Here is an 11,256-nt window from a genome sequence, read left to right on the forward strand (position 1 = left end):
GCTTTCATGGGTTCGTCAGACCCTTAGTACTCTTTTAATACAGATAAGTATCTCGTGTTTTTGACAGAAAGCCAACTAGCAGTGTTTTTGTTATGCTGTTGACAGGTGCCAATTTGCTAATTGACAGCACAGGTCATAGATTAAGAATTGCTGATTTTGGAGCTGCAGCCAGGTTGGCATCCAAGGGAACTGGTGCTGGAGAGTTTCAGGGACAGTTGTTGGGAACTATTGCATTTATGGCACCAGAGGTAAGAAGCCACTTTGAAAAATGTTTGGGGGGGATGTGTGGTAGAGCTTTGTGCAAATAATTAATTGAGCCAAATGGTAACAGTATCCATAAGTGAAGCAGAGCTTCATATAAACTTGTTGTCATAAAAAATTGGAATTATTTGTTTTGTTGCTATCTTGGTATTTTCCCTTCCCAGATGGTTGCTCCAGTTACTCTGAGATGGAGCACATCTTGACACATTGTTCCTTCATGCAAATGGACACTGAGCATTCTTAGTTACAGCACGCTAATTTTTTGTTTGACCAGGCCCTTTAATTGTTGTTCTTGTACTTGACACATGGATAAAACTTGTCAATATTTTCACCCTTGTTAACTCACTTAACCCAAAATTGTATTTAAAATGCTCTTGATTTGGCTTCTGTGTGTATAGAACAATGCATGTGTAGTGTTAGTGGCATGGAATTAATTAGATTAAGCCCTGATATACCTTCCTTTTGTAGGTACTGCGGGGCCAGCAATATGGAAGGAGCTGTGATGTATGGAGCGTTGGCTGTGCTATTATAGAAATGGCTTGTGCTAAACCACCTTGGAATGCTGAGAAGCACTCCAATCACCTTGCTTTGATATTTAAGGTGAGATACCTTGTTGTATTGTAAATAAGTTAAGCAAATATTGGCACTTCAGTGCTTGATTTCATGTATAACAGTGTAGATTTTAGGAAGAAATAAGGTACACAGTGAAGAATAATTACAATGCTTCCTTTTTATATAAGGGTTTTTATTACAAATGCTACATGTAAAATGCAAATGTACATGCAAATGTAAAACTGCTACATTCTAGCTACAATTTCCTCTGGGTTTTTTTGAAAAATTATTCATACCCAAGAATAGCCTCTAGAGCAGGGGCGGGCAGACTTTTGGCCTGAGGGCCACATCGGGCTTCCAAAATTGTGTGGAGGCCCAGTTAGGGGAGGCTGTGTCTCCCCAAACAGCCAGGCATGGCCCAGTCCCTGCCTCCTATCTGACCTCCCCCGCTTTTCACCCCCTGACGGCTCCCCTGGGACTCTGCTCCTCCAACACCCCACCCCCCCGTCCTCTGACGGCCCCCCTGGGACTCCCTACCCCATCCATCACACCCTGCTCCCTGTCCCCTGACCACCACCACCCCACCCCTGACTGCCCCCTACTGCGCCATCCAATCTCCCCTCTCATTCCTGACTTTCCCCCAGACCCTTGCCCCATCCAACAATTCCTGCTCCATCCAACCACCCCTGATGGCCCCCTCTGCCCTATCCAACCCCCCGCCTTTCCTTCCTGACTGCCCCCCCAGAACCCCTGCCCTCTGACCGCCCCGACCCCTATCCACACCCCCACCCTCCACCACCACCCCCAACTCCCCTACCCTCTGTCCAACGCTCCCTGCCCCCTTACCGCGCTGCCTGGAGCACTGATGGCTGGCGGCGCTACAGCTGGGCCACCCAGAGCACCGGGTCAGGCCATAGCTCTGCAACTGTGCTGCTTGGCCGTCCAGAGCATTACACTGGTGGTGCAGCGTGCTGAGGCTGTGGGGGAGGGGGAACAGCGGGGGAGAGGCCGGGGGCTAGCCGCCTAGGCCAGGAGCTCAGGGGCCAGGCAGGAGGGTCCTGCGGGCCCGATGTGGCCTGCGGGGCTGTAGTTAGCCCACCTCTGCTCTAGAGAGGAGCACTATACTAAGATATGAATACACCCATAAGTTGGGGGAGCAAAGCAGGAGTGATGTCACTGACATATATCATTGTTTCCTATTTTCCTGTTTGTTATATCACTATAGTACAAATTATAAAATTGGGGTATATTAATATTTTATAATTTGGGAAGAATATCCTTAACTAAAAATAGATATTTAGCATTCACATCTCCAGCCTCAGAGGACTAGAATAAAATAGGCATCATTTTGATGGACTGGCAATCTCAGAGCATTGATTAAGGATATTAACCCTTTTCTCTAGATCACGGTTTTTTTGGCAATCAGAATCTTATTCAATTAAAAAAAACCCCTAAAAATCTTAATAGAAATAACATGCATGAATGAAAGAATAAAATACTTCTATAAAATATGAGCCAGTACAACAGTAATCATTCACAGATTCTAATCAAGTCCTGGTAAATAGTAATCAAATATTACCTCTCTTGTTCAGTGGCATACATGAATTGGTTGGTGGTCTCAGTCTAGTTAATGATAGCTATGGGTCTACATCACCACAACCATCATCCTAGTTAACCCTAATTGACATTCATATAGAGAGGTTATGGATTGAATCAACACTTCAGACTTAGTGGTACTGCTTTGAAGTTACAGTTGAAATGCACTGGCAAGGAACTGTGAGGAAGGGTATACTACAGATACCCAATCCTCACCAGATCCATATACCTCCTTGCATTATGCCAGTTAAACACAGATAAGTGGTGTGCCAGAATAATGTGTATAAGGTATAAGCATGGCAGGAGAATTTCCCAGTTATTTGAGCTGATGGGTACGAAGGAGTCTTGTCCTAGAAACAGAATTATAAGAGGATTCAAGGAGAGAACTGAGACTAAGAATAGCAGCAGAGGGCATGAATATTGGGAAAGCAGACATCACAGCAAACTGAGGTCAGGAAAATCCCGAAGTGAGGTCAGGGCCAAAGCGTTATTTTCTGTAATTTAATCACTTGCATAATCTGTAGAGAAACTGGTTTTGGAAATGAGGAGTTGTCCAGTCAGCCAGCATCTAGTGGAGTTTAAAAAAAAAACAAAACAAAAACAAAAAAAAAAAACAAAGCTGTTGATAACTTTTAAACACATTTTTGCTTCTATCTGTAGATTGCTAGCGCAACTACTGCTCCATCAATTCCCTCGCATCTGTCTCCTGGTTTAAGAGACGTGACTCTTCGATGTTTAGAACTTCAACCTCAGGACAGACCCCCATCACGGGAACTGCTTAAACACCCAGTCTTCCGTACTACCTGGTAGCTAATTATGTAAAAATTATGAAGATGCTACTGAATATAGAACAATGCCCATCTTGCAGTGCAGTTGAGCACCGCAGCATGTATTATTCTACTGGTCTTAATTATACATCAAGGATTAAGGCCAGTGGAGGATCCTTACCTAAGTATGTGACTGACAAATCGAGATCTTTATCTAAGCTCAGTATGCAACCTTTCATAACTTGTGAAGAAATATGTGAACTGTGCCTTTTCAAAGATCTGGCTCAAGGTGAACAAGAAAACATTTTTCTTTAAATCTGCATGATTATTTAGCAGATAAGTGATTTTATTTTCTTTTGGAGCACTTTTTCAGCAATATTAGCAGCTGAGGGGCTCAGGATCTATTTTAATATTGCAATCACTGTTCCATTTCACATTGTGGTCATAAGCAGAGGGTTCTGCAATTCCATTCAGTTTTTCATCACTGGCTAAAAAGGAAATTCTGTGTATGTTCCTTTTATTTCACAAAGTATGTTCTCTTAGTGGAGTATTAAAAACAAACATGGATGAATACTTTTAAAACCATATTCTGCCTTCTTTAAAAATGTGACTTGGCAGCTGTGGTTCATTGTGCATTTACTGCTGGCCCTATAATTTCCTTTTTGAAGTTATGGTTCTAGACTTTCATTTTATTTTACATTCAGGGAAAGGTGATCTTTAAAACAAACCATCTTCAGAACTAGGTGCAAACTAGATATCACTGAATATCTTGCTGATTGAAATACAGGTTTATTTGAAATCTGGAATAAATTACTGATAGTTTCAGGCTCTCACAGTGCAGGTACTTTTTTTTTTAAAAAAAAGGAAGATTTCTGTGCAGAAAAACAACTTGTAACCCCAGATCATGTTAAATGTTAGTTTTTGAGCCTATTTTCATGTAACAGTTTGTTTTGGTAAACTGTGTAGACAAGTTTCATGTGAAGACCCCTGTCCGTAGCTCCCTTTAAAGTCTGTGGGAGTTTTGCCTTTGACTTAAGTGTGAGCCAGGACCAGGCTCTGGATTCAAGTCTCTTACTGTGCAACAAAACTGTATTCATGTTCACCACTGATATTAAGTTTTACCTGCTGTTTTCCTTCTGCTATACATCATCTATTTACAATAGCAACTGATTATGTAATTTGAAAATCTGTTAAAAATATGACCTTACTTTAATAAGTCTTAATTTTAATAAGAAATAAACTTGGATTTGAAAAGCAAGTTAAGACAAAATTTGATGTAAAATTTCACCTGTAGTACAAAACTTGGGTTTTTTAAACAGGTGTTCCTTTTTATTTTTTTTAATGGTCTTTTAATAGTTTTAAAGACAGGTTTTTAGATTCTGATGCATGCAATTCTGAAGGAAAACGGCAGCTGTTCTTTTGCTTTTTAATGGGGATGGGGGGGTCTTTTTAAATCAAGTACTGATTGTGTTTAATCCATTTTTTTTAAAAATAACTGTTCAAGTTTTAACTCTTCAGAAGCCAGTTGAATTGCTGGACTGAAATCGAATTGGTTATTTTCAAAGACTCAGGACAAACTAAATAAGCTATATAGTACATTAAAAATGTACACAAAACATAAATTGGAAGTAAAACAAGTTTTAAGATAAGTTTACAGGAATGATAGTGCTCATGCTAATAAAACAGTTTCATTAGACGTGAATGTGTATTTCTTTTTGAAATTTTACATTCCTTTGTTTTGGAAGATTGGCAAACTTTGAAGAGTTAAAAAACAAACAAAAAAATACCGAAATGTGAAGTTTGGTAGCTCTAACTGTATTGTACTTGACTTTTTCTTTCATTTTTTTTAACCGCTTAGAATTCTTCATTATTCTAATAAGATTGTTTCCAAGTCTTTCTTATGTGCAAGCTTTAAAGGATGCACTCTTGCCAATTCATGTACTGGAAGATCAGTTGTCAGATTAGTACTTTTTCTGGCAGAAATGTAAACTGTATACACTGATGAACCTCAGCTAATCAGTATTACTTTGTAGATCACCATGCCTACCACATTTCAAACTCAGACTGCCTCTAGATGTCCAAATGCATATTGTTTGAGTTTGTTTGCATTTCCCTCGGCTTGCTGGTAATTGTGGTGTTTTTAAAATGCAGATGTGATGTAATATTCTTATTTTCTTTGGATCAAAGCTGGACTGAAAATTGTATTGTGTAATTATTTTTGTGTTCTTAATGTTATTTGGTACTTAAGTTGTAAATAACGTCTACTGCTGTTTATTCCAATTTCTACTACCTCAGGTGTCCTATAGATTTTCTTCTACCAAAGTTCACGTTCACAATGAAATTATATTTGCTATGTGACTGATTCCTAAGACTTCCAGGGCTTAAGGGCTAACTTCTATTAGCACCTTACTGTGCAAGCAAATTTTATAGAAATCTCTGGGTTAAGAAAATTTGGCTTCGTTGTATTCTTTGTTATTTTAAATATATCAAGATATTTTAATTAAAAGTTTTTACCCCATTGAACCAATTTTATAGTATAATTTGTACCTATTTTGGTGGTTTTGTCTTTATAGTAAATAAAAGATTTTGAACAAATGTTGTTGTTCTTTATCATAATGTATCTGTTTTGAATCAAACACTTCTGGCACATTTTCATTGTTTATACACAGAGGCATTTTGTACACAGCACCTGGTGCCGCTCTGAGGCAAACAGACTTCAGACTACTCAGGAAAGGGTCTTATACTTTTCCCAGCTATTTGACAAAGAATTGAACAGTCCAGCTAATCAACATCACTTTGATCTTTTTCACTTATCTCACCTTTCCATGACTGTCTTAACTCTTTACATTTTCAAAAATATCCGAACATAGGAAGTTTTTCAATCTGATTCAATGACTATACTGATCATTTAAAAAAAATCATTGAAATACTGCTCTGCTCATCATGACTCTGATCCATAAAAGCACTTGCCATGTGTTTCTATCTCTGTTCAGCAGAGTTACATACAGTGATATGATATATGCATACGCTTAAGTGCTTTGATGAAACAAGGCCTGTATTATGGGTCTTATACTGGGAAATATTTAGGTTCTTCCATTATTTCTTTCCCTTTTCCTTTGTTTTTTAAATATAAAATTACTCTCCTAAATTTGAGCTACTATTTTACATATTGATACATTTAAGGTGTTATACTGGTACATGTAAATGGAGTGGCAGCAATTCTTTAAAAAGTGCTTGTATGAGTTTGTATTACTACAAAAAATAAAGCTCTTCATTATCAAATCAGGTGAGTAGAAATTAGTAAATCAGTTCTGGGCTATTATGGTGTGTCTCTGGTGAAAGGAAAATTAATCAGCTCTGCTTACTAGAGCTACAGTGAAATTTGTTGTTTCTGCATTAAAGTAGTAATGTCAAACTTCTCTTCATACTCAAGTAATCTGAAAATACGTATCCTTAAGGCTTGTCTTAGTTAGTTCCTTAGAAACAACTCATTATTTTAAAAGTGAAAATTAAAGTAAAATCAAATACAATATTTAAGTTTAAACTTGTCTGAAATATATTTGATGGGGATATCCTAAACCATATTTTGAATGTACAAATATTCATTTATTTACATTCCCCATAGGGATGTCATGGGAACACTGGCAGACAGAACTTGTCTCGCTGACAGAACATGTCAACAGCCATCCTCCATTCAACCAGTAAAACCCCAATATTAATGGGAAAAAACAGTCTAAAAAAATAGACTGGAGTCTGAATAGAAAAAAAAACTACACAAGACAAGAATTAAATAGTTAAATTCAAAGAGATCTTATCTCCCTCATTTGATTTATTACATGCACTATTAAAATCCACAGGACTGGGAGAATTTTCCAGGCTCTGTTTTAAAGTATAAATGTACAATACACAATATGAATGATTAAATTTCTCCATTTGCTAAAGAAAACCTCTGGTCTAAAATTCACCTATATTCTGCTCTGTGTGAATGAGCAAACAGTAGTTTAACTTTTCCTTGTGAAGGGTTAGTTAAGCAAAAGATGTTGCCCTAAAGTATTTTTCATTGTTGGGGCTCCCCCAAGACCTTTTCCACTTGGGTCTTCGAGAACACAGTTTGACACTCAGGTTCCTTTATTTGACATACAAAAAGTTGTACTGAGTTGTCAGATTCAAGCATGGGGGGGGCGGTAAGTATAGGGTGTACTGCACATCTAAAGTTGCATCAAACTCTTTAATATACATTTACACCTTATATTACATTTACTATGCATTACATCACATGTTTTGGGATTGGCTTGCTCACTTTGTAGGAACCAATTCCTGTACCGCATGCAGTCTCCATGCACAACTTACTCTTTTCCTCATCTTACATTCCAGGCTTACTTCTCAGTTATCTTGTCCATTGTAAATGGATTCCCTAGGTGTTCCCCTCGACCTTAGCTAATACAGACATCCTATCTCCAAGCCTACTGACCATTTACCTATCTTGGGGCTTGTGGGCTACACACTACCACTTAAAGGTTGGTATAATGTATGTTGCCATGGGGTGAGAATAAGCCACCTCCCTGAGCTACACAAGTTACAGCGACCTAAGCACTGGTATCCACAGTGCTATGTCAGTGGTAGAGCGTCTCCCGCTGACATACCTACTGCCTCTCGGAGAGGTGGCTTCATTATGCCAATGGGAGAGCTGTTTCCTGGCAGCACAGAGCATCTTCACCAGATGTGCTACAGCAGTGCAGTGTAAATTCGCCCTTCATTAGCCCAGACGTGTTTCCAGCCTGCTGATCCATTTACCTCCCTAATGCGATCTCCCCAGAAATGAATGTCCAGTTATTCCTGTCAAGCCAGGTCTACACTCATGATAAATGGTCCTCATGGATTATAATTTAGCAAACAATTATTTTTAATTACATCTTTTTATGCTCATTGGATATCGGTTCTTGGTATCAGAGTTCCATGGAAAAACACAGCTCTCAAATAGTTTAACTTACATACCTAATTGCTTAGCCCAATAGAGTAGTTAATTTCCCTTAGCTCAGTTTCCTACCAAGTAGAAATATTTCCCTAATAAAGCCAGCTACATTCTGTCATTGCTGAGTTTCTCTGTTCCTGGTGCAGTTAAGTCAGGAATCTCCTCTGCAGGGCCAGCAGACTGTGATGGGGGCTTATATGTCCTGTGACATAAGTCCAGGCTGATATTTTGTTACTGATTTGGTATCTTAAATATACTTTTATTTGTATATTAAAGTTTAGGAGTTCAGCTTTTAAGTTTGATAATTGTGAAAGCTTAAAGACTGGGAGATTGGGTGTTATTACATAGAAGGTCCAGAAGATGGCAGCAAAATAATACTTTCCTCCACCCAGATGGGTTAATCCCCCTTTCTCAGGAATGACATGCAAGACTGAGGAGAGCATCAGTGTGATACAGGGGTGGGCAGAGGCATTTTATAAGCACTTTGAGGACATTCAGAACTGAATCTGGAGTCAAATTTTTCTCCTGGTCCCATTGCTTTAAATGTCCTGGATTGAAACAATGCAGACCCTAGGGAAATTCAGATCCAGATCCAAACTTTGTAGCTCAGGCCCACCTATTCCTATGACCTCCACCTGTGCTCTAAGGTTACTTTTGCCCTCTCTACATCCTGAGACCAGCGCTCTTACACAACACAGAGCACCAGCTCTTTGTGTCCATTTTTTTTAACATTTACACTTGAAAAGACTCTCTGCCAAGGGACATCTATGGGTATGACGCTTGCCATTTCTGGGTAAGGGAGGTTGCAGGGTGCACCTTGCTTCAGCCACACTAATCGTCGGTATCCTGATTAGAATGGAACAGTAGTCATTTGCTGTGGAAGAGACGATAGCAAAGGACAGCCTGGATAAAGGTGTGATCAAAAGGCATAAGACCAGCCAATTCTGCTTTATGATCACTGCCTTAGTGATATGTGGTCCCCCTGGGCACAGCTAATCACTAAAAGAGTAAACGCACAGCAAAAAGTTACATCTAAATGTAGGGATAGTTTCATGTTACTACTTTCATCTTCTCCAAATAGGAAACACTAAGAAACCACTCTAATCTGTCTCTGATGCTTTCAAGGCAAGATTAGAATTCAGTTAAAATCAATATTAAAATTCAACAATCATAGAATATCAGGGCTGGAAGGCACCTCAGGAGGTCATCTAGTCCAACCCCCTGCTCAAAGCAGGACCAATCCCCAATTTTTGCCCCAGATCCCTAAATGGCCCCCTCAAGGATTGAACTCTCAACTGAGCACACATTCAGGTTCGCTACCATTCTTTTTACCATCCACAGCACCAATCTAAGTTTACTATGAACAGACTTCTAAGATCACTGGCAAATCTGTAAACTTCTCAGTTATGAGAACTTTCCCCAGTTTATCCCTAATGTAATTTCATCTCATTTTCAAATGTGTTCCCTTTGGTTGGGGGTGTAATTTCAGAAACTACAGAATTTGTCCAAAGTACTTGATGTTTTCCTGTTGTCTGTTTGTACAGCACTTAATTCAAAGAGGGGCCTTTGAGTGCTACCGTAATACTAATATGCACAGATGCATACACCAACTTCCATCATTAGACCCCCACCCTATCCCATTGGGAAAGTGTGATCCTTTAAATAGAGTAAAAAGAAAAGGAGTACTTGTGGCACATTAGAGACTAACAAATTTATTAGAGCATAAGCTTTTGTGAGCTACAGCTCACTTCATTGGATGCATTTGGTGGAAAAAACCACTCTATATGGCTAAATTCAGTGCCTTGCATAATGACAGGTTTCAGAGTAGCAGCCGTGTTAGTCTGTATTCGCAAAAAGAAAAGGAGTACTTGTGGCACCTTAGAGACTAACAAATTTATTAGAGCATAAGCTTTCGTGAGCTGTAGCTCACGAAAGCTTATGCTCTAATAAATTTGTTAGTCTCTAATTTTCCACCAAATGCATCCGATGAAGTGAGCTGTAGATTACGAAAGCTTATGCTCTAATAAATTTGTTAGTCTCTAAGGTGCCACAAGTACTCCTTTTCTTTTTGCGAATACAGACTAACACGGCTGCTACTCTGAAACCTTTAAATAGAGTGAATGTAGAATTGAGTCTGTAGTCATTAAGTTCACCTACAAAGGCCCAAATGTGGAGTACTGGCCTTTAAAATGTGACGCTGTGAGCTGCAGTTAAATATGAAATGGCTATAAAGGTGCTAATATGGTTTTAGGACCCTGATCTGCAGCTGTACTGTCATGTCCTGTGCTCTTCCCATACCTCACGAGTTAAGCCGTATTAGAATGGGTCAGTACGTGGATGGAAGCTATTGCAGATTTGTAATATATATAAAATTATGCTCAAATCAAATATCTGTATCAAGGAAAAACATATATTCAATTAAAACCAATGATTTATTTAGAAAATTCCTGAGAAACATATTGGAGAATCCACATGAAGATTTTGAAGCTGTGGACCAAAAATAGTGTCATAGTCACGGTATATAAGGCTTGATCCTTCTCCCACTCAAGTTGATTGAAAAACTCCCATTAACCTTAATAGTGCAGGACCAAGACCATATTTTGCAAATCCATTGAAAAATCTATACATGAGAGAGAAATACAGAAGAATCTGTTCCAGGGACAGGAAAGTTATGCTCTGTCTACACTACAAGGATAACTTTGTTGGGTTTTGGGATACCCAGTTACAATATGGTTTTTCTCTGACCAGAGACACCCAAGTTCCAAAACTGTTGACGGTCCCATCCACATGACAGACTTTAGCTGCTTTGTAACTGGTTCCCCTGAAGTGCTGGATTGTTAGTGCTAGGCTGCCAGCAAACAGTTTAGAGAGGTTCGGAGAGGGATGGGGGGGAGAATTTCCCTGAATTCCCCCTACAAGTAAATCTCTTTAAAAACTGAGCGCAATTCCATTTTGAAGAGAAAAATTGTATTAGTATATAACAGATGTCAAATGTGTTTGGATAGAGCCAGAAGAGTGAAGTAATGGAATCATCCCCAACTTTTAGATAGGGATGTCAGCCTATTCTTGAAAAAAAAAATGTTACATTTAGTAGCTAGACCAATAAAG

General features: G+C 39.0%; 1 protein-coding gene across 2 annotated transcripts in view; it reads left to right on the forward strand.

The window, feature by feature from the left end:
* MAP3K1 (mitogen-activated protein kinase kinase kinase 1) overlaps positions 1 to 5,771 on the forward strand; it is a 97,114-nt gene extending 91,343 nt beyond the window's left edge. For both annotated transcript variants that reach the window (XM_038402825.2, XM_038402823.2), the window contains exons 18-20: positions 106 to 248; positions 730 to 861; positions 3,070 to 5,771. In XM_038402825.2, the coding sequence (XP_038258753.1) occupies positions 106 to 248; positions 730 to 861; positions 3,070 to 3,219 (425 nt within the window). In that variant the 3' untranslated portion in view covers positions 3,220 to 5,771. The remainder of the gene's footprint in view (positions 1 to 105; positions 249 to 729; positions 862 to 3,069) is intronic.
* The last annotated feature ends 5,485 nt before the right edge of the window (positions 5,772 to 11,256 follow it).

The sequence above is a fragment of the Dermochelys coriacea genome, chromosome 5 (genome assembly GCF_009764565.3).
Source record: "Dermochelys coriacea isolate rDerCor1 chromosome 5, rDerCor1.pri.v4, whole genome shotgun sequence".
Taxonomy (NCBI): Eukaryota; Metazoa; Chordata; order Testudines; family Dermochelyidae; genus Dermochelys; species Dermochelys coriacea.